The sequence below is a fragment of the Ammospiza caudacuta genome, chromosome 8 (genome assembly GCF_027887145.1).
Source record: "Ammospiza caudacuta isolate bAmmCau1 chromosome 8, bAmmCau1.pri, whole genome shotgun sequence".
In the NCBI taxonomy this organism is placed as follows: Eukaryota; Metazoa; Chordata; class Aves; order Passeriformes; family Passerellidae; genus Ammospiza; species Ammospiza caudacuta.
The window spans coordinates 22940643-22968345 of record NC_080600.1 but is presented as its reverse complement, the minus strand read 5'-3'; the positions used below and the strand labels follow the sequence as shown (position 1 = coordinate 22968345).

General features: G+C 45.0%; 2 protein-coding genes across 4 annotated transcripts in view; both read right to left on the bottom strand.

Annotated features, from left to right (window-relative positions):
* Nucleotides 1–1845: 1845 nt before the first annotated feature.
* Nucleotides 1846–21712, bottom strand: CHRNA1 (cholinergic receptor nicotinic alpha 1 subunit). The gene is made up of 12 exons (XM_058809728.1): nucleotides 21697–21712; nucleotides 17618–17684; nucleotides 14103–14209; nucleotides 9499–9572; nucleotides 8868–9086; nucleotides 8676–8720; nucleotides 8135–8244; nucleotides 7700–7895; nucleotides 6845–7082; nucleotides 5550–5773; nucleotides 4050–4289; nucleotides 1846–2108 (listed from the first exon to the last, which is right to left on the bottom strand). The coding sequence occupies exons 1-12, from the start codon at nucleotides 21710–21712 to the stop codon at nucleotides 1977–1979; spliced, it is 1668 nt and encodes a 555-aa protein (XP_058665711.1). The 3' UTR covers nucleotides 1846–1976.
* A 632-nt stretch (nucleotides 21713–22344) lies between these two features.
* Nucleotides 22345–27703, bottom strand: part of CHN1 (chimerin 1) — a 92404-nt gene continuing 87045 nt past the window's right edge. For all 3 annotated transcript variants that reach the window (XM_058809144.1, XM_058809145.1, XM_058809146.1), the window contains 5 exons: nucleotides 27489–27662; nucleotides 26701–26778; nucleotides 25441–25578; nucleotides 24345–24450; nucleotides 22345–23271 (listed from right to left, as the gene is read on the bottom strand). In XM_058809144.1, coding sequence (XP_058665127.1) covers nucleotides 23100–23271; nucleotides 24345–24450; nucleotides 25441–25578; nucleotides 26701–26778; nucleotides 27489–27662 — 668 coding nt within the window. In that variant the 3' untranslated portion in view covers nucleotides 22345–23099. The remainder of the gene's footprint in view (nucleotides 23272–24344; nucleotides 24451–25440; nucleotides 25579–26700; nucleotides 26779–27488; nucleotides 27663–27703) is intronic.

Here is a 27703-nt window from a genome sequence, read left to right as displayed (position 1 = left end):
TGCTTGGAGAACTCTGTTTGGAGAGTCAGAGTACAATGCCTGGAATCTGCAACTTAAGAAGGGAAGTTGTTAGCATTTATTTTTGCCTGCTGTCACATCTTTTGAGACACAACTAGTTCATCAAGAGACAAAGTGACATAAAGGCAGAAGATTTGCTGTGCCTATAAAACAGGTCAAAAATGACAATTTTTGAATAAATAGTTTCAAACCTTTTTCTGAGGAAGTGGAAGGGAAGCACTGGTACTTAGCTGTGTATAAGGAGAGCTGGAGAAGCAGGCAGTACACACGTGCACACATTGACTCTGGCACACAGATAGGGGGAATTTGGAGGCCAAGACTCAGATCTCTTGGGAAAGCTGAACAAAGATACTGTAAGTGCTCACCATGAATCTTGTTACTTGATGTTTATTTTTAATGCTAAGATTCAACTACCTGCTGCTCTAAGAGGATTGTTCTGTCAATTTCAGCGCCAATCAGAGGCTCTCAAATTAAGGTCCAGGCACCATTAGGCTGCAGCTTAGCTCGTCTGAGCAGGGAGCTGCTGACTCCCCCAGGGGCTGGGAGCTGGGAATTCCCACCGGAGCCAAACCCAGCTGCAGTGAGCATTCCCTCTGGCAGCAGAGGTGGCGCCCAGCAATGCATCTTTGGCCCTCGCTTGCAGGGTTAATGATCATCCAGGGAGGCAAAGATTACCATCCTTTAAACCGTGAGAGCGGAGCAGCGTGCTACAAGTGATCACCCCAGACACACTGTTTGCTCAGGACTGCAGCTCACCAAAACACTGTCCGGCAAACACTACGCAATGCTGGGAGTGTTGCTCAAGTGCCTCATTTCCCTCTAGTGCTTCAAATGCCTGTCCTCTGCAGGCAGGACACGTTTTAACATAATACCAATTATTTTACTAAATTGTTTACAGCTGTTAGCAAAGTAGTGCTCTTGGCTTGGACAACCAGCTGGAAAAGATGAGTAACTTGTCGCAGTTGCCCCACCTATCCTTATTTATGTTTGAGAAGAAGAGGCAGCGCTGCTGGTATTGCCACACGGCATCATTTGAACGCAGAGAGGCTCCTTGCTTGTGTCGCATGCGGAGTAAACAGTCTGGCGGTGCTGGGCAGAGGCAGCGGCAGCAGTGCTTTGCTTTGGCCACCAGAGCGAGCTGCTGCTCAAGTTTTGAGCGGAGCGGGGCCGCTCCCGGCGCGGCTCCGGGAGGAGCGCTCCCGTTAGCGGGCCTCGGGCACGGCCGGGAGCCGCGGCCGGACCAGTGGGGCAGGGGACAGCTTCGGAAACAGAGAATTGTGTTTAACAAACACCCTCAAGGTCGAAAGTGCAGCGTGGAAACCAACCTTCCAAGAGCAGAGTAGGCTGAATGTGGAGATTATTCTAGAAACAGGTTGGATCCTTCCCACTGTAAAGAACAAGTCTTTCCCCCTTTGCTGCAGCAAGAGATTCTGTGGGTAGAGTCCTGCATGATAGTCAGTCAGTTCAAAAATCAAGTGCTTAAGCATGGAGTTTGAGATATTTCTGGTGGTTATGTCTAGTGTTATCAGAGGAGTGACTCTGCTAGTACACAAGCCACAGAGTAGATATTAAAACCAGCTTGAATGCCAAAGTTGGATACAGATTTACAGCTCAGCTAAAGCTTATTACACTGCTATTGACTTCACTGGAATAGTATCTGTTGCTTACAAAGTCAGACAACCTTATTATACATTAACATTTTTAATAAAGGGTAAAACAGATCAAAACCTGGCTGATAGCCATTCACTTTTACCACTAATGCAAGTGTTTCTTTTTGGCAGTTAAATGCTACTGAGCAGCAGCTCAGAAGTGCTAAGTATGGGGCCTTATGTTTTTTTATCCCTGCTCTTTCCCAGTGGTTACTGATTCCTGTCAGTGAACCTTTCAGAGGCTGGCCAGATTCTGATGGTCATGATGCTTTCAGCTGTTCAGGGCAGCAAATAGTTTCCAGCTGACGTTCATCCTTGCTGATTTAATTCAATAAGGCGACCAGCAAATACAGCTAATGTTCCTATAAAACAAACTAGCATAAATATGCCAAGGAGGAGATGATCAAGCACCATTGCAACAAACTTCCATTCTTCTGCAGCCTGGGAAAGAAACAAAGGAGATGGTAAAATCTCTGCAGAGCCCTGTTTGTTACAGAATTCTCGTAATTTACTATCTTGAACAAGGGGAAGACTCTTCCTAAGTGCCATTATTGCTATGCAAAAAATGCTCATTTTCTTCTCAAAAGCAGGTCAGTGGTTAAGAAAGCCTAAACAACCTAGAAATACAAGTTTCAACATAAACTAACCAGAAACCCTGGCAATTTGCTGAACAATTTCATTTAAAAAAATGTTGAAAAGCTTATTAGGCCAATTGTTGCTTCTGAAAGAAAGTGTAAAATCTTGAAAGCAAAATGCTTAGTTTGACTCAAATGACTTTTGTTTTTCCCTTGCTTTTTTTTTTTCTCATGAGATATCTAGGCAATTCCTAATAATTTAACCCTAATCCCTGCTTTCCATACACTCTAATGCCTTGTAAAACCTTCTTGGTAGCTCCATTAGTCTTTTTTCTAGTTGTGGGACACCATGAGCCACTTGCTCTGTATCTTTTCACTGGGAACCCAGCACAGTAAGAACATGTAGAGTGCAAGGCCCCAAGTACAGCAGGGCTCATGATTTCCACCCTGGAACTCCACCTGAAGGAGTGACATGTGCTGGCCTAAAGCACCTTCTGCTTGTGCCTTGGTTCTGCCATAAGCAGAAGAGGCTGCTGTAATTTATCTAGAGGACACTGACAATGACTACTGTTTTGAGATGGTTCAGAAGCAAATGCAATGAAGTGATAGCCTTCAGATCCTTTAGTTTATTTAGGAAACTTGACTTTTGAAACCCCCTGGAAGTGATATATCACTAATGCCCAGATGACACAAACAGCTGGGCTCCACTTCCGAGGGGGGTGTTTGCTGGTAACCTGAAGACCCTCCTTGTAAGCTAGGGAGGAAGTGGAGCCCAGAGATGTTGAAGCCATGCCAGCCCTGCTGAAGACAACAATTTGTCTGCAGAGAGGCAAAGGAGTCACGGGGAACATGAGACTACAGCCAGAGCCATTCCACATGCTCCAGGAATTTGGTCACAGGAACAAACACTGTGGTGTAAATCCTGTCGGTGGCAAGGAAGCACCTCCTTTTCAAGAGAGTGAGTCAAATTATTTTTTCAGAGAGCTCCCCTGTCTTCAGACAGCCTGCAGCTCAACAGGAGAGGACTATGACCACCTAGGAAGGTGAAATACCAGGACTGAATTAGCCTTGCAAAAGCTGTGTGAGCTGTGAAAGCTGAAATAAAAGAGGGGTTAATTGTGCTGAATGTGCTAGAAGGAGGCAGAGCTAGGTTTTCTAGGGAACACTGCCATGTGTGACTATATGCTTTTATCCTTCCTTTGGCTTGCAATTGGAAAAAGTAAGCAGAGTAGCTCATAACGTACTTCATTTGGAGGGACTACTTGTATTCAGGAATAAAACAAAACCTTATCCAAATTGGAAATATAATTTGTAAGTTACATTTAACACTTCTCAAATAACACTACTAGGGCTTTTAGAGTTTGCCTTGCTTCCTGGGTTTTCAAAAGCAGCAGGATCTTACTACAGGGGCAAGATGCCTGAGTGGGAGACAGAAGAAATGTGTTTTGGAACTTGCTTATAATTCTTGAAACTGGTTTCCTACTCACAGACACTCCATCTCTATGCCTTCACATACCACATAAGAAAACCTTAGCACTGACACTTTTTCCTTCCTTTTCTATTATTTTGGGAAGCCAATATTCAGTTAACATCTGTGACAATTATTTGTTGTTCCTTGTTGACTCCCTTAAGGGGAGAAGACCACCCACTGCTGGAGCCAAACCAGGGCTTGGAGTGTTTTTGTAAGGCAGGGATATTTTGCCAAAAAAGTAAGATGTAGCAACCTGAAAGCTAGAAATGAATCATGCACAAAAAAAAAAAAAAAAAAAAAAAAAAAAAAAAAAAAAAAAAAAAAAAAGCGCCTTACATTACTGGCTTCTTGGTCCGATTTCATTGTTTCTGCAATGTATTTGATTCCCTCTATAGCATTTTTCACATCTGGGTTTTTGGTAAGCGGGGAGTAGAAGTTGACAGGCACAGAACCTGACTTCCCAGAAATGTCAGAAATATCAATATCTTCTGAAAAAATATTTTTGTCTTGTTTGTCTCTTGATGGTCGTTTCATTGTAGAGAAAAACATGACGTTTGGGATGGTGTCAATAAAGATCTGCAAACAGAGGGAGAAGATGACAGTGGCTGCTCTGTGGGGCTGTGCTACAGCTGCAGCTGTGCTGAACAAAGACCAGCCTCTCCCCTCCCGGATCCTTCCCGTGCTGCACATTCCCTCTCCGACTGTGTCACAGCCCACGCCTCAGTCACACCGGGGCTTTTCTCACCTCCTGTCCCGGGGCAGAGGGAGTCCCCCCAGGGCCTGCAGTGTGTTTGCTGCCAGCCATCCCCCTGCCCTACACCCAGCATCCACACCTGAAGCAGAGGGTGATGCCACAGAGCACATCCTCAGCTGGCATGGGCTGACAGAGCTCCAGCCATCCCATCTAACTTGAAACACATTGCCTACAAATCTGACTGGAAGAATGGACTGCAAAGAAACTCTTTTGGCTCCTTAGGTTTGATTTCACTGTTATGAATGTTTGCTATACAGGCATATAAGGTTTACAGTAAGAGATTTGCTGCCAGAGCAATGTTAGGCACATGCAGTGTTTCCTGTTGAAATTTCCCTTCTGCAGGGGTTGTTTATGCTGTAGAGGGAATCCAATATAAGCTGTAACCTTACAAACACAATTAGAAATACACAGAAAAACCTCCTTTCGTGTCTTGGTTTAGTATGAATGCAGGCAGGCTTCAAAACTGCAAGGATTACTGAATAAATCAAATGGTCTTTGATACTGTCTCCCTGGCAAAGAACTTGTGATGATAGACAACCAATTTTTTTTGTGTCTTATGATTACCATTTAGACTCCTGTGCAAGGATCTCCCAAGGGCTGCAGAGGAACTGTATACTGGAAAACTACAGAGAAGATTTTTTAGCTTTTGCTGAAGTATTCTTTGCAAAATGGGATGCTGAACTCAGGTATTCCCAGTGGCCTTTGTGCTCTGCACTCATGCAGGCTGGTGGCTGGTCACTGGCAGGCAGCAGTGCCTTGCAGTCAGTGGAGAATTAGGCTAGGATACATAATTTGAGTCCAGATGGACATTTTCTTTTCCCATTCCCTACCTTTAGCTGCCCATGTTTTGTCTCATCTGTTCCCTGCAAGGCTCTACCCCAGCGCACAATTTTGTTACCTCAAGAAGCACTTTAGCAATCTTGCTGACTTTACACACAGCTAGGCAGTAAACACTGGCTCTTGTGCTCTTTAACGTGACGCATTTACCTCCCCAATTCTTTTTGACTTTTATTACAAGACCTGCCAATAAAATATGGAGCATTTGGTGAAAGCAGCAGGTGAAACCAAGGCACAGAGCTCACCTTCCTGACCCAGGGGGGCATGGTGTGCGTGCTGGGGGAGCGGTGGTGGGTGTTGATGACGATGACGGTGATGATGATCGAGGCGATGACAAACACCATGGTGAACAGCATGTACTTGCCAATCAGAGGCACTGCGCTGGAGGTGGAGGGAATCAGCTCCACGATGACCAGCAGGAACACAGTCAGGGACAGCAGGACAGAGATGCTGAGGGTCATTTTCTCACCTGTCATAAAAAAGCCAGACCCCCAAAATCATTGCTGCTCCCATCGTTCAGTACAGAGAGCATTGATTTGAGAAGCAGGATGGGTAAGTGCTGTTCACACAAACACCTGTGTGCATTTGCAAGGCCATCATCTCTGCCAGCATCCAAAGCAGAAGTAGGCTTGGCAAATATGAGACCCTAACAGCATCTGCTCCAGCACTAAGGTGGGAATTACCAGGAATGACTGGGCTGAGGTGTGGGTGGGTGCTGAATATTTTTACTTGCTAGGAGCATTTGGTGGGCTCTGCATTTTGAACAATGCAGCATATGCACCTTTGTGCTTGCTCCACAGCTTTCTGAGGGTTTGCTTCCCTTACTCTCTGTCTCTGGGCTGAGAGAGCAGACTAAAATCACATCTGACATCAGGTCAGTTGCTATGCATGTGGATGGTGTCAAAAATGAATTACAAAACATTATTCACACATTTTTTTAAATCCAGTTCAACTTTGTAGAAAGTTTTCCACTTAAAAAATTACGTCAAGTATTTAATAAGAAGGGGCATACACTGAAAATAAGTGGTATGAAAACCTGACAGAAGACAAAAAGAATGAAGCAGATGAAATGGTTGCAGGGAGCATGAGTGGCTCAGCAGAGACGAAGGAGGCCAGAACAGGTCAGAATTACTCTGTGTCACACAAGGTGATGTGTGTGTGAGCAGGTATCGAGCTCTCTGCTCTGACACGATGCAAAAGGGCCTCTGTCATCCCTGTGTGCTCATTTTACTGCTGGACATACTAATACACTGACTTCCTATGGCAAAACATAAAAATTATCCATCTAAATCTTTAGTTTGCAGAAGTTAACTGGATAGCTAGTCAGCAATTTCTGTGGGAAAGCACCCCAATTTATTTCTATCAACAGTTTCAGTTTTCAGCACTTATCCTTTCTTTGCAGAATATTTAAAGCCATTACTTTCAGTGGAAATGTCCAGTTTTAGTATGCACTGGCATTCAAGCTGGCTGATGGTTTCAAATACTGGGAATTTCTTAGAAGAGCAATTTCTATGGAAGCAGAACGAATACATTTACATACCTGAATCTGTGGGTAGGTAAAAAACGAGCCCTGTTAGAAAGGAGAAGAGCAGGCAGGGGATGATGACGTTGACAATGAAGTAGAGGGGCAGGCGCTGCATGAGGAAGTGGTAGGTGATGTCCAGGTAGGGCGTGTCAGGGCAGCAGGCGTAGTAAACCCAGTGCTTCCAGCCACGGTAATCCTTCATCACCCACTCCCCACTCTCCATGAAGTTACTCAGGTCTGGGCGATCGCTCTCCTGGCAGCAAAACACCCCAACAAATTCTTAGCACCAGGTATTCTGAGCCAAATCAAAACTTAGCAGGTTTGGCTCAGGAATGGGATTCCAGATAACTCATGCACTTTGTTGGGGTTTTTTGTGAGTAAACAACTCTCATCTATGTTATTTTTCCTTAGAATATCAGCCTCCACACAGCATTCAACTGAATATTTTACAGAAACGGTCAAGATAGTAGACTGAAAAAATGTGACAGATAGGAGACGTACCTGAGGGAACAGGGAAGGAGTCTTTGGCAATGTAAAGTCATGAGCAGAGAAAATATACCCCCTCAAAAAACTCTAAACCCAAGAAAACAAACAGAAGTAGAACAGGCAGCATCATAAAAAGTGGTGCAAATCTGCCAGAGGACAGACAGGAGACTGTTAGGGCACAGGGATAATATGTAAGAAGAATTTAGGAGCCAAACTAGGAAATCTTGTGTTAGATCTACAAATGAGAATTTTCTGTTTTACAGGTAGGGTCTTCTTGTTTTTCCTGTCAGAACTAGGTCATATTCCATTCTAAATCTGAGATCTCTCTTAAAAAAACACATACAGGTCTTTGCTGCTTTTCCCAATTACAGAGTCCTTGCTTACCGGGTTAATAACAACCATTGTGCCATCATATGTCCAAGTTCCCAACTTCATGCTGCAGTTCTGCTGGTCAAATGGGAAGTGTGTGACTATGATTTCACAGTAACTCTTAAAAATGGCTGGTGGTGTCCAGGTGATCCGACCTGTGTGCTCCAGAAGGACTTTGGTGTATTTCACAATGGCAAAATCCCCGTCTGCACTGCAGAAGGAACAAGGACGTTGAAAGCAATGTGGACAGCATAATCAGCAGAGTCACAAAAGATTTCTCTGGCTGTGGGTCAAATGACTCCCCAGTGCCTGCTCCTGGAGAAGCTTTCCCTGAGGAATTGTACCCACTGGAACAGATGTCATGGGAAAACTGTCCCACCAGGGTGGTGCCACAAGGCAGAGCTCCTCTCCCCTCCCTCCCTGCCTCCCTGAGCAGCTGGCACCCCTTACTTGTTGTAAAGAACAAGGTCTGGCCGCCAGATATCATCTGAGGGGATGCGGATTTTTTTTACGCCACCGTAGTCATCTGGATTCCATTTGAGGTTGACGTCTGTCCATTGCTAAAGAGAGAAGATTTCAGCCCCTGAGAGCCCCTCCCAGCACTGGGGTTAGTTTGTTTCCCAGAAACAGCTCCTCCCTTGCTTTGGGACATGCAGGTAAGCATAAACATGCGGGAGTGGGACCCCCAGCTCATTTTTTACATTAACTTATACTTTGGTTTAAGAAGCTTATTAAAAAAAACCCAAAAACCCCAAAAGAAAATAACAAAGATATCAGAAGCCTACTGTTTGAAATACAACCCCAAATGCTTTTCTTAAAACTCTTAGCATCTAGAGTACTTTAATCTTTAGATCTCAGTAAGAAGAAATGCTCTACTGTCTGACCCACCTCTCCAGGCTGCCCCTGAAGGTATGAGAGTGTGGTCAATTCCTGACTGTGTTGAGTGCATTTATTTGAATTAGATGAAATGCTTAAGAATATTTAGAGTTACCTGTTTCAGGCGCACATTGGTTGTCACAATCTGATTTACTTCATCCTTAAAAAAAAGGAAAGGGGAAAAAAAAAGCAGGCAGTATCAGCAAGCATCAGGATTAAAGCATAAAAATTGTTTCCTTAGAAAAACACCACCATTTGGCACGATCACATGAGGCAGTGACTCAACACCACCCGTGTCCCGCCATACCACGCTGATGAGCTGGATGAGCTGCAGCCCCACGGTGACGACGACGGCGTCGCGATGGTCCTCCACGGGCCGCACCACCTTGTTGTAGTTACTGAACAAGTCCTCCACCAGGCGGGTCTCATCCTCATAGCCCAGGGCCAGCCCAGCTGCACAACAGCCAGAAAGGACAACAACAGTCAGGAGGGGCAGGGAACAGCCTACAGCACCATCGGTCTGAGGCTGGCATACAGGAAACGCTGCCAGGCAAGCTGCTGGTGAGGGATGACACCGAGTCCTCCCTGTGACAATGGCCTCCCACCAGGAGATGAACAAATGCAAACAGGCAGGATCATGAACATCAGACTGAACATCAGGAGTCTTCCAGCCTGAAACTGTGCTAACATGCAGTACTTATGGGCAGGTAAACACAGAAAATGTCCAGTCTCAAGGGTTTCTAATGTTGCCTTTTCCACCTTCAACCCCACAGACCTTCTGTGACACTGACATTAAAGGTGAGGGCCAAGCACACCAGTCATGGAGAAGGCATCACCATCCCCACTCCTTGCATCTGCAGTCTAAGTGGAACAAGAGCTCCTCTCCACAATGGGAGTTGCTGGGGTTATGCAGGTGGTGAGGGAAGGAAACCACTCACTGTGTGGGGCAGGTCCATGGACAGCTCTGCCCACAGGCTGCCCAGCATGACTTGGCTGTGCTGCGCCAAAGAGCCTTGAAAGAAAAATTTCCCAGGTGAAAATGGCAGGGAGCAGCCCTGTTCCAGTGGAGCCTTCACAGTGCTGTGCATTGCACTGCCGTGCCAAGAAGCAAGGGCACTGGGAACAGATGGGCCCTGCTTCCAGAGAGCCTGGGGCAGGGGGAGCAGGCACACAATGTCCTCAGACTGTAGCTGCTTCATTGGTACAGGGGAGAAAGCAAATGAGAGGGATGCCTGGGGATGTTTTTGTGTCTCCCCTCTTGAAGGTGGTGAGAGGGAGCAGAGCAGTTGAGCCTCACTGCAAGAATTTTTGGCAGATTGCATCCTTGTCTCCCACTCTCTGTTGAATCCTGGACCACAGAAGTCAACAAGAATTTTGCTGCTGACTCCAAGGATTTCTGCTGGTTTCCTAACTGACTTTTCATCAACTTCTTCTACATAGCTGAGCTGAGATTGCCAAGGGTTCTGCCTTGGCCTTGTCCTGCCATGAGATTATATTGAAGTACTTGGATGCCAATCAGAAAAGCTGTCTGTTTGCTTCCACTGCCAGGAGGCTGAGCGAGGGTAGGCAGGAGACATCTTTCAATGTTTAAGTTATGATTACAACAACCCATCTAATTGAAGCTCTATGCTTTATTAACGCAATTAAAATCCTTTCATATTTGTTCCCTTCTGGTGTAGCTTGGTAGGAATTTAGTATATTGCTTGAATTTTCTGAAAAGTTTTTAGGATTACAAATATTTATTCTTTTAAGGGACAGTTCAAAAAGAATTAGCTCAGTACAACACATGCAGCTGCCAATCAATTCTACCTCCTTGTCAGTCACCCCACAACTTCATGAAACTTCTTGTAATGATTTTTCCCATTCCAAGTCATGCTTACTAGATCCCTTCCCATATTTTGAAATACAGGTAGCACTAAGGTAAACGGGAGCATGAGAAAAAGATTGCAGAGACAAAACCAATTAAACACAAACTTCTCCACTGAAAATATCTGGTGCCTGAAATTACAAATACCTGAGCTGCTACTAATGCACTCCAAAGCTTTCTTTTAAATGATTGGGTGCGTTCATAAAACCTTACCAGTGGGACAGGCCCCTCCTGGAACACATTCTTGCTCGTGCTGATGTACATGCAGAGCCCTGGAAGGAGACACCCCCCCGCTTCAAGGCAACAGCTGGAACACCTTACCTGAGCAGATGAGGAGGAGGAGCACACAATGGACCTTCATCATCCTCTTGCTGCAGTCATACAGATGGAGGCACGCACAAAGCACTCTGAGTCTCTTCAGAGGGGGCTGTGCTGCCAAAGTACACCCAGCAGGGTGTTGGTTTACAGCACCTGTTCTGGGAGTGACAGCTGAGGGCCACCGGGCTGGAAACAGGAGCACAGTGTGCTTCACCCTTCAAATATCTTCTGTGGTTTACAGAAGGTGATTTTTTTTCTAAGTATCAATGTGGTCTGTGACTTACTAAACAAATACACACACAAATAAACTAAGAAAGAGTTATCTGTAAGTAACTGAACATCTTGGTGAGATCTCAGAAACTTTTTGTGAACAGAGCAACTTGCCAGGTTTAAGGTTTTGTTTCTCTGAGACAAAACAGAGCACAGTCACTAATTTCTGATACACCCCCACCAGACAGCATGCTGGGAGGAGGCTGCTCCCTTGGCTTCACAGAGGGATGGGAAAGCTTTGAAGTAAACAAATATTCTCAAGAGAGATCCATCTCCTTGAATCTACCAGGACTCCCTAGTAGAGGAGTCCCACTTTTTAAGCTATTAACTGACTAAGAGAAGATTCTCAGTCTGCTGCCACCTCCATAGTTAGTGGACTGAGAAAGTCAAGTGATAGAAACATGACTGGTTTGTTTCTACAGCAGGGCAGATCCAGTGGATTCCTGTAGAACATGCGAGTGCTTGCTCTTTATTGCCATAAATCACCTGTAAAGGAGAGAAAACTATTATTACCAAATACATAATAATGTATTGGTAATTATCGGTAATAATACTCAGTCATTGGTAATAATAGTCATTCAGGCTAGCAAAGAAAACAAGAAACAGTGGAGATTTATATATATATATATAAATAATATATATATACTACACACACTTATATACACACACCTATCTACCTCATATATACATGATTATCTACTCTGAGCTCAACAATATCACTCAGGAACAAAACCTTGAGAGATAGTCCTGTGAAGTGCTCAGCAGCATGAGAAAAGCAAGTCCATCAGTTTCCAGGAGAGGAGATGAAGCAAAAAGGAAAGATGCCACTATAAATCTGTGAATGTTCTTTGCAGTTCAGGTCATCTGGTTTCAAAAGACTTGGAAGAGGCCCAGGAGAAAGTGACAACAACATCCACAGTGCAAATTGGCTTCTGCACCTGGAACAGATAGAGAGTATGAGCCATCAGCCTGAAAGCAAGACAGAGAGTTTTAGTAGGGTCTGTAAAATCCCAAATGGTCTGGAGAAGGCAGATTTGGATTCACTTGCTGTCCCCATGATAAAAAGTAGAGGATATTGAGGTTAAATTACAGTTGTCCAGCTTAACCAAGACAGCTCTTCACAGTGCGTGTCTGCAGTGGAGTTGGGGGCCACAGGAGTGTCTGTTTGCAGAGGTCTATCTCTGTCCAGAAAAAATAGTCTGCCAAATAATTTTATACTATTGAATGCACACATACACAGACTCCCCCTAAGAAGTCTGTCACTGACTCTGGGGTGGTGTCCTGGGGGTAGATTGCCAAATGCTAATGGTATTCTTGCATTTTTCTCAGGCAGCTGCCATGTGGAGATAGGACATGGCGCTGGGTGACCTGCCACAGGCGTTCTTGCACTGTGTTCCAAATTCCCTTTTCCAGAAAACATTCCCCAGAAAACCCTTCCCTAGCTTTGCCTCTGGGTGACACCAGAGGTATTTTCTATTTCTGCTGTATATCCTTGGTGCTGTCTGCCGGCTGGCTTGGTGTTTCATGCTGGATGCCTTTATTATTATTTTAATTATTTTTTAATCACTTTCCCTCACCCACCTCCCTCCAGTAAGCATCCAGCCTCTGCATTTACATTTATCCCCCAGTACAAACTCTCCATCTACATAACTCTGGCCTGGTTCCTGGCCAGCAGCTCCCATTGTTGCAGAGATCTTGTTTCAAACCCGCGTCTGAGTGCTCCCAGCCTTTATCCCAGGCCGGCAGCTGCCGTGGAGATACAATTGCATGGAGGCATTGTGGGAATGCTGACCAGGGCCCTCCGGATCCTCTCGGGGTCCCAAAGCATTCCTGCCCACCCCAGCAGGGCTCCAAGATGGATGAGTGTTTCCACACTCTGGCACACAACAGCTCTCGGCTAGCAGAGGTGTCTGTCTGTCTGTCCTGACAGGGCTGTCCCTTGGGGCTGGCAGGGTGCAGAGGGTGTGGGGGCCCCAGCGAGTCTGCAGCCCCACAAGGGGTTGTGGCTCTTGCAGCCGCCCCCGCCGGCTGGGAGTCACTGCTCGTGTTGGAAGAGGAAGGAGCAGGTATTTGTGGAAGGCCTTTGGGGAGCAGCAGCCTGGCTCTGAGAAATGTTCCCTGGCAGAGACACAAAGCCTTTTACCTCGCAAAAAACCCGAGGCAACCTGAGCTACTGCAGTTAAATATGGACAGAGAAGTGAATGCTGCCTGTTGTTCAGCTAGGGAATGTGACCCATCATGACCGAGGTGGAAAAGCAAGGGAAGGGGCTGAGCCACACTGAATGCCTGAATTTGGTCAGTTGCTAGGATGGGTATTTTTCTTTTTTCCTTCAGAGTATTCAGCGAATTTTTTGACAAACGTTTCTTTCCCACGCAAAAATCCCTTTTAACATCTCTCTTGACTCCAGCCTTTTCAGCTTGTTTTTATGAGCCCCCTCCCCATCCTTCACACAAACTCACCTTCCCCTGTAGTTATGGCAGGCCATCCTCATTCAGATGGATTGGAAAGCAGAAAACTCCCTGCTTGCTGGATGTAGGGCACAGCTCCTTCCATCCACGTGTGAGGAACAGGCCCTGCCCAAGGGAAGCCAGCTGTAAACCAATATTCCTGCAGGTGACGTGCTTTGGCAGAGTGGCACTGCACAGGCACGGGCAAGGTGAGCAGAACACCTAATGCTTTGGACAGAGTGAGGAATACAAGGTGTTAAGTGGAATTTTTATCACAGGATTGCAGAGAGGCAGTGCCCAATGGAAGAGAGCCGGTGCCAGAGGCTCCAGCAGACACACGGACAACAGGGCCTGTGGGAGGGTGGAGGTGGTGAGAAGCAGAAGCAAAACTAACCAAAAGAACAGAGAAAGGTTAAAAAGTATATCAGGGAAATTAAAGGAACAAAAGGTTGAAAATAATAGCACTGTCCAGCAGTTTTAGCTTCAGTTTTCAAATGCAGTATATACCTTTTAAAATGCATTTTTGTATCGGGAAAATGGCATTGCTGGCGGCAGTAGATTATGGCAGCACTGTAAGGCAGATGGCAGACAAACATTTGTGAGTTTGCCACGCGTTGGTTCCCAGATTTCCCCTCTTACATCCCGGCACACGTTCCCGCTGGATCCCAGCTCGGCCCCACGGCCGCCAGATGGCAACAGCTGGATGAGGGATGAGCCGCGCACGGCAGCGCGACCGCGAACCCTCCCTGGCGAGAGAAAACGGGGAGCAAACGTTTTCGGAGGAAATTCATTCAAGGAATTAATGCCAGTCTTGAGATGCTGGAGGACTGTACTTACCCAGCTTACTCCAGTGCCCATAAGAATATGCTAAGTATTAATATACACGTCAGAACATATTGATAAACAAGATTAAATTCCTCAAATCAAGAAATCCAAAGTTGCAGTTTTCCATACTCAGACACATCTCCACCAACCCACAAAAACGTTTTATCACCACGGATGTTTGTGGCAAGTTGGGTTTCAGCAGATATTTTCTTTGTTTTCTATTACATCACCCAAAGGAATTGAAAATACCGAAAACTTGCTCAGAAGTGGTGATCTTGAACTCTGCAATTACAGAGCTTTCATGTTATGGCAGAGGCATGGTGCTCAGTTACCTAATCTGAATGATGCTTCTGGAAAGAAAATAAGAACTTGAGTCTGGAAAGAAAGAGAAGAACAAGGAAAAGGTCACCAGTCAAACAGGGAAACCAGATCCTAGGAGTCTCTGCTTCTGGAGGTGACGTTATTATATTTTAAGTGCATATTCAGATGCTATTTGTAAGTATTTAATAGAGTTACCGTGCAGTGCAGAAAGTGGAGCCCAGCATAACCTGACTTCTGGAAATACATGTGTCATATCCCTGCCCCATTCCATACAGTGAGTGGGACCACAGGAGCATTTAGCCTGAAGTATTTCTCTGGATGCTCCCATTTACCTGTTTAGATACATCTGTCTGTTTCTAATGATGATTCTCCACTGGAGCAACTGCAGAGCAGGCTGTTCAAGTTTAGCTGCACATAAATCTGCTGGTTCAGCTCCCATGAGCTCTGACCTATTTCGGCTGGTGTTCCATAGAGTTTTGCTGAAGGCATTTTGAGGGGTGCTCCACTGAACAGCCAAGGGAAGGAAGAGGTGGCAATGCAGGGTTGTTTTAGTGCTTAAAGCTGCTGCCCAGATTGACACAGGCCCTTCTCTGCTGCCCACAAGGATATAATTGACTGCAGCCCTTCTGCAATGTCATCACTCCCAAATACAAAACAAATCCTGAAACATGGGGCACACATTCCCCATATAACCCCAGCTATGGGATGGGAGCATAAATATTCCTCTGGATGTCACCTGCTTTCCGTGGAACTCCAGTGCCATGGTGAAAGGCAGACCTGCTAAACCCTCCCACATCACACCTGCAGTGAGTACAACCAGGATCAACTTTTGTGATCCTGAGGACACCTCTGTAACCCTGTGGGAGGCTCAGGGTGCCTGCCTTTGGGGTGCAGGTTCTCTCATTGCTGGTATGATCTGGATAAACACACTGAAACAAGTTTGGTTTATTTTTAATCCTGCCAGTGAGCTGAGTGGCAAAGCTCTCTCCCTCCCCACATGGTGCTTTCCTCCATAAGCCCTCACTGGTCCCAGAAAACCCCACAGACCCCTGCAAAACATCCCTCTCACCTGGGGCTGCAGTGTTTGCCTTCAAAAAGTCAACATCTACCTCACTGGGCTACCTGAGCTGCAGAGTGTTTAAAAGCAGGAAATGCCACCCTCCACCGTGCTCCCAGGGACAGACTTCTACTCCTGCACATGACACACTTGGAATTGTTGATATGTGCTTTACCCAGGACTGACCTCATGCCAAATACTCACTTTCATTGCTTATGCTGGGATCTTTGCCAACACACACAGAATTTTCTTGGTAATTAGTGGAAAATACTGACTTCTGTGGCTCCTGGTGTGTAGCTCTCACCTATCACACAAAATTTATTTTGCCTCCTTGGCAGCCTGCAAGATCTTGGCTGTGTTAGACAAAAGGGAACTTACAAGCTTGTATTTACAAATGATAAAACAGAAAAACAAAAATACAGCCTAAACTCCAGCAACACCTTCAGAGTGATAACTGGGTCCCTGCAGGAGGGTGGGGGCTGCCAATGGAAAGGCACAAATGGCTGGGACACTGAGCACCAGGCAGGAGGCAGGGGTGGCTCCCCTCCTCTGACAGCCCCACAGATTTTACTCAGCATTTCACATGAAGACAAATTCCAGATTTCCCTGCTCACCAATATTTGGGATTTGACAGGAGTTCAAAACACCGTACTCAAGGCAGTTTCGGGAATACCTTGGTAAACACACTGCACAGCAAGGGGAGCAGTGTGAGTGCAAGCCAGGCTGTGCAGGAGCCAGAGGAGCAGCCCCACAAGAGAAACTGGCACTGAAACAGTTCCAGTTTAATGAGTGTCAACAAAGCCTGGGTTGTGGATCAGCCTGATTGTGAGGTTCATCCTCCTAGCAGACAAAGCTACATCTGCACTGCCTTGTCACACTGCCCCGGAGCTTGCGCCCTGCCTGTGCTCACACAGGACAGGTTACAGCTCTGAAGCTCAGCACAGCGGTGGTTTGAGGTGAGAGCAGCTCAGCAGTGTCAGATGATACACATGCAGCATCCAGCCCAACCACACTGCCTGCACCAAAAGGAATATTCCATGTGAGCAATTCCTTTGGTCACTTTTCCTGGCTACTTCAGGTAACCAATTCTGAAAATTTTTTATCTTCCTTTTCTCGTCTTTCTGTGCCCCCTGCACTGGCAGGTCACTGGGATGGTCCTGGGGAGGCTGCTGTGCTGGCTGCTGGCTCTGCAGGAGGGTTGTGGCACCAGCAGGAGCTTCATCCTTCACTGACACTGTCAGCAACCTGCCCACAGCTCAGGTGTGAGGCTGAACTGACATCCGAGCTGCAGGGCAAGAAGGGAACATCACTGGGGGTTTGCCTCCCACCAAGAGAAAGAGAATGGCAGATTCCTCCTAGTGCTGGGGGAGGTTTCCAAACAAGGATGGACTCAGACTGAACAGGCCAGTTCCCGCTTCCCATGGCAGTACCTGTGACTCCTCCTGTAGCTTCCCCACTGCCAAGTTGATTCTTTTCTGCAGCTTCTGACAAACCCCTCTTGGTTTATGCTAGAGAGAGAACTTCCAATTTAGCTGTGGGCAGGCCACAATTCTTCCTTCAATGAGGGGGCATGAAGGAGCTCTAGAGGCTCAGCATTGCACTGTATTTGAAATGGTTGAGAAGAGCGGGCATTTGGATTGCTGAGCATGGGCTGCTGGGGTCTGGGATTTTTTTGAACAAAATTTAAACCCAAGGTACTGTAACACATTTGGAAATGATGCCTTTTCTCCAAATGGCAAGAAGAAGTACTTTCAGGAGAAGCTCACAGCTTTCCATGAGGAAGGGATTTGCAAGTGTCAATGCTACTGACCTTGCAGCAGATGTTGCACCTCCTCACATCTATTTCATTATTGGCCTCTGTCTACTTTAAATAAAAGTACTCAGCTGGGCTGCAAACCTCCCTTTCTGTGAGGTATCTTGTCCTGCACCACACTGGTGCTGTCTAACTCACCTTGCAGCAATCTCAGTGTACCTGAACTCCAGCAGTTTAGTGGGAGATGTCATATGAGAGTTGTTGCCTGGTATAAACAAGATATGTCCAACATCATGATGCTGGAAAACATCAAAGGGGATAAAAGAGCAGATAACAAATTAGAAGAATCTCTCACCTTCCCCTTTTTGAGAACAGAGCAGGTGCTGGATTTGAGTGAGCAACAGCATGGTGCTGTGTTAAGTTCTTTTGAGTTTAGTGAATGATCCTTCAAGCAAGCTTTAGGATACACTACCTTATGAATATTAATCTATAGAATGAGTAATTTTAATAGTTGTACAATCCTATTTGCATTAGTGACAGAGTTAGTAATGAGTCATAAAAAAAGAGGCAAAGAGAGAAAGCTTAGCATTCAATCTCTAGGCTTGGTAGCAAGAAAGAAAAATTACAGGCAACATAATGCTTGAAAATAAATCCTAGTTGGCTGCCAAATATATATTTCAAAATAAGGCCTAATTGCCTCAGGAAATACATTAATCAGAGGGTCCCAGAGGCCTGAGAACCATTTGCTCCAATTGACCAAGGCAGAGTACTGATAAACACCTGAGTAATGTAAGAAGCTATACATGTCCTTGAGACAAAATATATGAGAAATAGAAAAGGACATCTAAATAAAAGCTCTTAAACAAGTTCCTTGAGCAGCTTACTGACATCACTCTTGGGAGAGATCAAAGAAAAATGGTACTCTGACCATGAAACCAGCAAGAGACATTCGATAATCACTGAATCACGCTGTCCAAATTGAGATTTAGCAGGAGGCATCAAGAAGAGTATCTCTGTGGTGTGGCCCAGACCATGGAGAGAGACAGTCAGACCATGAAGAAATTATCAGGTTATGCAAGAGCTCTGGTGAAGAGCATAACTCCAAATGTCCATGGCTAAGGCAGGGGAAGGATGTGCTGAAAAACTGAAAAGAGCTGGACCCCCAATGCACAGGTGAGGCTTCCTCCTCTCAGTGCCCCAGCTGGAGGCAGAGCTCAGGGCACCCAGCAGTGCTGTGCTGCAGGGGGGACCTGGGCAGGTCTGCTGGGGACAGTGCAGTGCCACCCCAGCCCCTCACTGTCACTGTAGGATACAGAACAACATAAGGGCACACAGCACTGCGTTTGAGGTGAAGAAAAGGGAAGGTTTATTTTCTGACTCTAACATTTATAGATTTCCAAAAGTGCCATCTCTCCAATGACACTGGACAAACTAACAGTCTATCAAATTTCTCTTCTTCCAAAAAAGAATGCAAAACAATAAGTTGTTTATAAGAAAGCGTGTGAGAAAGTTTGCTACAAGAATGTAAACATCAGAAAGCTTAGAAAATCTTAAAAGATCAAAGCAACACCTCCCAGCCCTCTGAGGGGCACAGGGCCCCTGCCCAGAGCCCAGGCTCTCTCCTTGCCTTGCTGGTTTGCTCAGCAGTCCCTGGATGAACACACACGTCCTGGCCCTCCTCCCCGTGTGTTACATAAGCTTCCCAGGGCTGAGGTGTAGTTGCTAAGCAGTAATTCTGCACAACTAAAGAAGAAACCCATGATTGCTAGGTTCACTAAATGGTTTTTTATCCCCAACTGCAATATAATTATAGCTATAATAAAAACATTGCAGAACATTCATCAGCATGCAAAAATTAGGTCAGGAACAAAGTGAGTACATCATATATGCCTTTTAGAAGCCTTTTTTCCTTTCCTTTGCCATTGAAGGGGGAAGGACCAGAAAAGTTTGTTATTGCATCAAATCATAAATAACAGGATTTTCCATCCTGTCAGCTCACCTGACATTAGCAGTAGCTCATGTTCTTGTTTCACAAGGCAGCTTGCTTCCCCATCACAGAGCTCTCCTAGAGCCTTGCCAGAGGTTCCCTGCCCACAGCCTCTGCACACAGTGCTTTGCCTGAGCTCTGCAGTCTGAAATGGGGGTGCCCACACATCCCTCCAGTGGGGAGCTGTAGTTTAATCCCTGTTCCCCATCTTTTCCCGTGTCCAGCTGCCCTTTGATGAGGTGCTGCCAGTGAGCTGGCGGCAGTGTCTGTGCCCAGCTGCCCACAGCTACCCACAGCACTGAGACAGCACTTAGTCCTCATGGAAACCAATTCCTTCAGAGAACTAATCAACTTGGTGATAGCCCTTGCTACTCATAGACCTAGATTATTTATTCTATTGTCACTTAACTAATACAAATATGAAAAATACCCACTTTCTGTGTTTAATTAAAAAATCTAATAAATGAAACTTAAATAATGCAATTTGCTTGTATGCCTGTGCAAAACACCTGCCTGGTCAGCAAAAAGAAATTTCAAATTCACTGCAAAGACAGTGATTTTTCTGCACTACCTCTTTAAAAGATTACCACTCAGGAAAGATCAGAGTTTCATTACAATAGTTAAAAAAACAAGACTAAAATGGAGGCTTTTGCCTACACACTTAATAAAAAATTGCAATTAAAGAGAATAAAGGAAAGCCACTGCATACAGATGCCTGGGATTCCAGGTCAAGAAAGCACTTCATTGAATGCTGGGGTCCTCCATCCCACATTCCTGACCCTAGCACAACATGTGACCCACATCCAAGAGATGTGCACTCTGTAGGGGCAGCTCTGATGTGCACTCATGAGGGGCAGCCCTCATGAGGGCTGAGCCGGGCGCCTGGCACTCAGGGTCAGCCTTCATTAGTTGAATATTGATATTATCTGGTGTGGAACACATTCTGTATCATCCCTTGGCATGCAGTTTCCTTACAGCCCATCAGAAAGTGTGGCTTGGGGAGAGCAGAGGGTGTTGTTGCCAGCATTTCTTGACATGGGTTTTTAGAGGGTGGTTCTATTTATCTTTGGGTGTGTGGGCTTGCAGGGCCTTTACTTGCTCTGGCTTTGGGTTTTTTGTGTATTATGTTTGGGTTTTTTGTTTGTTTTTTTTTCTTTCAGCAGTAGCTCCCCATTTAGGTTTTCCTCTTTTCCTACAGAAACTTCCATTATCATAATCACTTGTAAAACTGTGCTTGAGAGGGGGCATCTCCTGCACGAGGCTCCCTAGTAGCTCACAAACCTTGTTTGCCCCCCGGTGTGTACTGACCATCCCCAGAGCAATCTAGGCTTGCTATTTTCAGTGGTCTTTTCTCTCCCTGATCCACCTGTCGGGCACCTCTGCTTCCAAAGGCAGCTGAAAGCACCTGCAGGGCAGCAGCTGTGTCAGCAGCACCGACAGGGAGAGAGAGGCTGGATATTTCACACCAGAAGAAAAGCTAATTATCCCAATTACTGCCATTTACTGTGTGCTTTCTGTTACATGCTTTAGAAAGGGCAACTACAGCCACCTAGCTCAGGTTTACTTGCACAGCTGGGGAACAAGAGCTGCCTTTTGCTCGGGTGGACACAGAGTGCCAGCACCACGGCTGGAACTGCTGGGGACAGCCCTGCCCTGGGGACACAGCCCTGCCCCGGGCTCAGCTTCTGCTGGAGCAGTGCAGTGCACCCCCAGCATTGCCTGGGAGAACATCCCTTCTCCTGGTGACAGAGCAAGGACACCTGAGCGCTGCCACGGCCGGGGCTGAGAGCTGAGTGCAGTGACAGGACAGTGCCAGGGCCAGCCAGAGCCACTGCAAGGGATCCCCAAGGGCATGCAGGAGCGGTGGATGGCCTGAGGAGCCACCCAAAACACAGGGCTGAGTGAGGAAATGCACCACAAAGAGTCAGGGCAGCAGTGGGCAATACAGCATGTTCAGGAGCTGGCTTGGAGCAAGGTAGAGGTGAACACGTGTGGCTGCTCCAGTGCAAGGCAGATGTGACTGAGCAGCGTGTGGGCCACTCCTTTTGGGCTGGGGGAGGCAAGGCTATGGTCAGAGACATGAAGTTTTCCATCTGTTGCAGTTCATTGCCATAAATAAAGTGATACTGTGCACTAATTAGTGCAGGAATTATAACAGCAAGCCACTTTCAATACTACAGATGATTGAAAAAAACCTCAAACTAAACCATACTTCAGATTCCCTCAAAACTTCCCCCATTCTGCCTCCCCAGCAGCCCCCAGCCCAGAGCAGCATTCCCCACACACTTACCTGTGTACATCCCCATCTTCACCTTTTTCTCCCTGGAATCCTTCAATCTCAGGAGAGCTGCAGAAAGGCAGCTCACCATCTCTCCTCTCCTAGCCAGACAGGCAAGGCAGGGTGGGATGCAATGAGGCACCGTATTGCTGTCAGCTGTGCTGTCAGCACAGCTGGTGCTGATCACTGGGGGATTGCTCCTCCTTGTTCACCTCCTGCTCCAGGAGGTGTTTGTAGGGCTGACCAAAGTGCTTGCACCAGAGCTGAACTTCTGAAGTGCAAAGGAAATGTCCTAGGATGTGTCTGCATGTGGAATTTGGTGGTGTATCCATCTACTGTGGGCAGCTACAGCTGTGTAATTGTAAGCTGCCATTCCAGTTCACATACAGGCAATTATGACAATACTTTTCTTGGTTTATTTAAGAGTTCTGAAGCTTTCTTGGACAAGGAAGAAAGGAGTTTTCAGAGTAGACAGGAATTTGTGAGAACCTTAGCAATGTGTCAGGACCCAAAATATTTAGAATAGTCTTGTCAAAATTGGTGAAACTCTAACTCATTTAAGTCAGAACTCATTTGTTCAGCATTGAAGTGCCAATGTGAGAAATGAAACAATCAGTATTTTTGAAACAAGTTCAGAAAGGAAAAATAAATAGCATGATGTTAGAGTTCTAAAAGCAAAATTTAATAAATTAATATATGCATGCCAGATAAAAATACAAAATTACAATTGAAATAGCAATAATAATAAAGGAACACTGTTCAGTTTTGCAGATTTCACTGCAACCACCATAAACATCATGGAGAATTACTTAAAGTAACATTTAAAGTACAATTTTGTTTCTGTTAAAAACAAATTACTATATGATGAAAAAATGGAAAGAAACCCAGGAAGAAATCAGCCCCAGAAGAGGAAGAGAAGAATATGAAATGTCAATAAATGGCCAGAGGCTCCATTTCACAGAAGTCTGCCTTCTTTTTAGTATTAGAAACCAATTACATAGAACAAAAAGCAAATTCACAACAGGTTTACACGGAGAAACATGCTGAATTACAATCACAAACTATCCAGAACAAAGATGCTGCACCAATTCAGTTGTTTTCTTCATGGAATGAGTCTCACCAGAACAGGGAGAACAGGGAGCAAATCATGCAATAGCTTTAGGCATTTTGTTTTTTATTTCAACATGATAAACACCCAGGATTACTAGTACTGGAAAGTATGTGTTAACCTTTTTCAACATCAGCTGAATGGCACTACAGAAACGACAAAGAGTTCCTTCATTGTTATCCTGAATACATCGAAAGCTCTAGCAAATATGGAATTCAGTGACAAGAGCCATTAAATTACTTTAAAATATTCCTTCATCCATAGAACACTGTTGCTTCCTTTTTTTATTACAAAACCCCCAAAATATTCAAAATAAAATGTCTTCATTTTTTATAAGCATCTCCACCACAAGTCTCTGATAGCGGATGTCGTTCAGCGCGGCCATCGCATCCAGCTCCGGCGCTCTCATAAGGGTTGGTCCAAAAACTATGCCCAGGTTTTCTGCACTCATCAGGTTCTCCTTTTCATGGAGCGTTACTCTGCAAAAAAAAACCAGTGATTCTCACATTTCTTCTGTGCCAGACCATGCCTGCATATGTTGAAAATCAGGGAAACTGGGCAGAAATGTGTGCCTTTCCCAGCAGGTTGCACATGGGAGTGTCAGGTGAAACACTTGGGAGTGAGTGAAAGCAAATGCTGTGGGGGTTTGTGGTGACTCGGTGTCTGTCCCCCTCAGAGCACACAGACCATGCTCACTTGCACTGCATGAACAAGTCCTTTGGTATACAAGAACTACAAACTCTAGATTTTTATTCTGTTTCTCCCTTTCTGCCTCAGTTTTTATTTGAAAACAGGTCAGACTGATGTTACTGAGTTGCTGCGTCTCCAGTCTGTAAGTATTCCAAATAAAGGAGCTGTGTCTGATTACCTGAATTCAGCAGCAAGGCAATGGCCTGTTGAGCAGCACAGCTCCTTTTAGCAAAGCATTAAACAGAAGTTTAAAAATAGTGAATTTTGTCACCTTTCTACCTTATCATTCCCCTATACCAGAAATAGGGTGTGCAAAAGCGACTTGCTAGGTAGAGCAGCAACAGCTCATTTTGAACAGAGTGAAGAAAAATTAATTTCACACTTCACAAGCTGTAAGGTGGAATTTTTTTCCTATGTCTCTCATCCCTTTGTCCGTTTTAAAACACCCATTAGAAATGTCATTGAAATAAAGGGACAAATCAGGCAAACTCAGTAGCTGAATTTTGCCTGAGGCAAAACTCAGCAGAGACAACACAGTCCTACTTGTAGAGGAACTACATAATGAAAAAAGGCAGAAGAGACCTTAAAATAAAGTAGTTTTTCTATGGAGAGGGAATGATCTTACATATTGACAGTATGTTCATGTTACTTGAGAAACTAAAATGGACACCCTAACGTGCCACCTTGGATTTGCTTTGCAAGGGATAATCCCCTGTGCCTGAGTTTTGCTGTTGTGCATGGTACCACTCCTGCCACAGGCCCTTTCCAGGATTTGGTGGGCCTTGACCAGACTTTTCTGGAGGTGCTAAAAATTTGCTAAAAATTAGTGTGGCTTAGAGTTCTTTGCAGCTGTTGCACCCACCTCTTCAGATGTGCCATGAGATACCGTAATGTTTCACAGTGTGCAGGCGGCAGCAGCTTCAGCGCCTCGTGCAGAATTTCCAGCTGTTCATCCGGATCTGTGGTTTCTGAAACACAGATGTTCAATGTCACCACACAAACAGCCAGAATGCACACACAGAAAGGCAACAACCTGGCCTGCACAGGAGACAGGGTCTCACAGCTCTGCTGGGTTACTCATGGAGGATTTGTCTGTCCAAGGAGGGGCTCAGAGCACCATAAGGATGTGACTGGTTTTGGATAAAGAAAACTCCCCAAAGCAAACTGCACTCCACTGAAAGATTCCCTGCAGCCTACTAAAAAAAATCTTCTGGCAATCTTGCTGACTGGACTGGTTTTGCACAAATAATCTACAGGTGCAACTCTGGGAGAGCAGAAGGTACTGGGAACTTTGCCATCAGTGCCTTTGGCTGTCTCCATATGACTTGGAAAAAGCCTTCTCCAAAGGAGCTGTAAGGCCAGCATGCAGTCCTTGTTTTGTACCCACGGCTACCTCACACCTTTCCAGGTGGGGCTGGTGTGAACACATCACAGAAATGCTTCAGGCAGCCAGGATGTTTGGGAGAGAGATTCCAGCTGGGCTTACTGCTGTGCTTGTAGACCCGGTTTCTGCAAGGCCAGCCCCAAAGGTGGCTTTGGGACAATGAGTGGTTATCGGCTTATGAAAACACTCAGAACGGACAACTCCAGAAACAAGTGACATCTTATTTCTAAACATTTCCATAAATCATCTTCTTTCTGGCACCATAAAACCAACAGACTTTAAATAATCACTGTCAAGTACCCAGGACTCATGCAAGACACACCAGTGATGTAATCCATAATGTGTGATGAAAAGGAAACATTCCTGGTGACAAAGGCAAAGGAAAATGTAACCGTGCCCACATAGCATCACGGTCAGGCCATAATGTGCACTGCATGTTTACTCCTGGAAGCCTTACTAAATTGGGCATGCAGGGTAAGAGCTGATGGGACAGCTACAAAACACATAGGACAGTCCTGCACAAAAAGGAGAAAAGGCTAAGAATGAAAAGCAGACAAAAAAGTGTTACACTTACTTGCAGACTCTATGAACTTTGGGTAGGCATCATATGTGATGAGTGGAATTGGCAAATCCCTGAAGTACAGTTTAAGTGCACCAGTGATAATATTGATATCTTCATACATATTCACAGAAATATCAGCTTTTTCCCCATCTGTGTGGAGAAGGCACTGATATTAAAGCCTTGGAAATGTAAACAGATGTAGAGCAGCATTCAAAAGAAAAATAATAAATCCCTTAAGCAAACATTATTGAAAAGGAAACAATTACAGATTTTGTATGTAAAACTGATATTCATGGTTTCAGGGTGAAAACCTCAAGCATTTTATAAAATAACACATCTTTTCTTTGTTTCAGATAATTACTAAAAAATACAGTTTGGGGTTTTTTTTAGAACCTGCCTGAGTGAACTTGCAGTATCTGTCTTGTATGAAGGTATGGACATTTAGATATTTCTGAACACACTGCATTGCAAAACAACACATTCATCAGCACTGAATGAGAAATCAGAGAGTCTGGGAAAAAAGTAAAAGGCAGAAAACCAGCTTTGTCCACAGCCCCCCTATTTTATAGGAAAAACATGTGTTCACCATTTAACTGGAACATACTACCTACTCCAAAGTGCAGAGGACACACATCCAGAACTTGGCCTCTGCAGCACATCCCCACCCTGCTAACACTGCAGATGTGCTCCGAATCGGGCCAGTCCTCCAGACAAACAGGAAAGAGAGTTTCCAGCACGGATTCTGGACTTGATTTCTACTGGGATAGAGGGACTGCAGCTGGAAACCCCTTAATTTTCCCACTGTCTTTTCTCAGAGAGAAGAGTTTGTTCTCAGTGACCTTCTTTTAGTCTGTAATAATTCAAACTTTGTTTGCACTATTGCATTCATCTTATTATTTTGGAGCTTTCATCCAGAAAGATGGATTCAAGTTGCACAGCTCTCTTAAGGCACTTCAGCACTCACCCTCTATCCCTCCCCCACCCCTCCAAGCACAGTTTGACTTGCAAACTAGGGCAGTAGTTCACAAAGCTTTGTCCTTTCTACACACATGGTTACTGGAGCACAGATACTGATGGAAGGAGAAAAGTGGATTTTTGTAATAAAGGCCAGGGTTAAGCGGATATGCTTTTGTGATGGGGCAGCTCCCCTCCTGCCAGCACCCTCCTGTCTGACTCCTTCAGAGCACTGGAGTGTGAGACACAGGCTCTGCAGAAAAACTGTCTATATTTTATACATCAGCACCAAGTTCCAGCACGCAGGGAAGACTGTACCTCTGTCAAATGCCATTTTGACATCTTCAATAAGATCACTAAATCCTGAGACTCGGTACAGTCCTTCAGAATTAAGACCTGCAATGAACATTTTAACAAGATTAGAATTAGTCCTGATTTTTACAGTGACCTTCAACCTGGTTCTTCCCTTGGCAAGTTTTTAATTTAAGGTAGAAAAAGCAGACATGCTTTAAAAGCCTTATCAGGTTTTTCTTCCAGAACAAAACCTTATGTGGGTTTATAACCCTGACCGTTGCAGTAGATGCCTTGTTCTATCAGCACTAAACTATATTTACAAAAATGACTTCAGAGCTGAAGGGATGTATTAAACCAATTACAGCTCATTTCAAAATAACTCAGATTAACATACTTGATGATCAGTCATTATTTCAGAATAAAAACAAGTACCCTAATTCTAGAAAAGGATACTCGGTGTGGGCTAGGGAGACTAGCAAGAATGAACACATTAATATGAACCCTCTTTGTTTTGCCACATTCATTTAATTTTTAAAATGAATATATTATTGGAAAGATAGGCACTAATATGTAACTACAAAGCAGTAACTTCCCATTAAGCAATTTCTAGCAGAATCTATAAAAATTATAAATGGTATGAACCATGAAATAATGCACAGTATAATATTAGCTGTGCAGGGTAATTGGCAGTCATAAAATGTCTTGTGCGAATCTGTTTTGAGCAATCATACATTCAGCAGAAACCCAGATGACCCAGATCAATCTAAATGGATTATCAGTAAAGCAACAAAAGTCCATTAAGGATTCCTTACCTCTAGATTCAATTTCCCTAATGCACATATCCACCACCATTGGTCTCTTGGTGAAGTGTGCTTTTACTAGTGTGGTAAGGTCACAGCTGTACACTTTTTTGACATGCTTCAGGTCTGGCTTGCAGTCATTTGGGACCATCTTGGAACATTGCTTGTGCACATTTAAACCACAATCTAAGGAAAAAAATGAAAACATGATTAGGCTGGTGTTTGCT

Bases quoted from the DNA above. Each gene is read 5' to 3' on its own strand.
- CHRNA1 (XM_058809728.1), bottom strand. The intron at 8,721-8,867 runs GTATGGCGGGAC...CTTTTTTTTAAG, and splicing joins TCATCCAGCTCATCAGCGTG to GATGAAGTAAATCAGATTGT. The intron at 7,083-7,699 runs GTAAGCAAGGAC...TTTTGCTGCCAG, and splicing joins CAATGGTTGTTATTAACCCG to GAGAGCGATCGCCCAGACCT.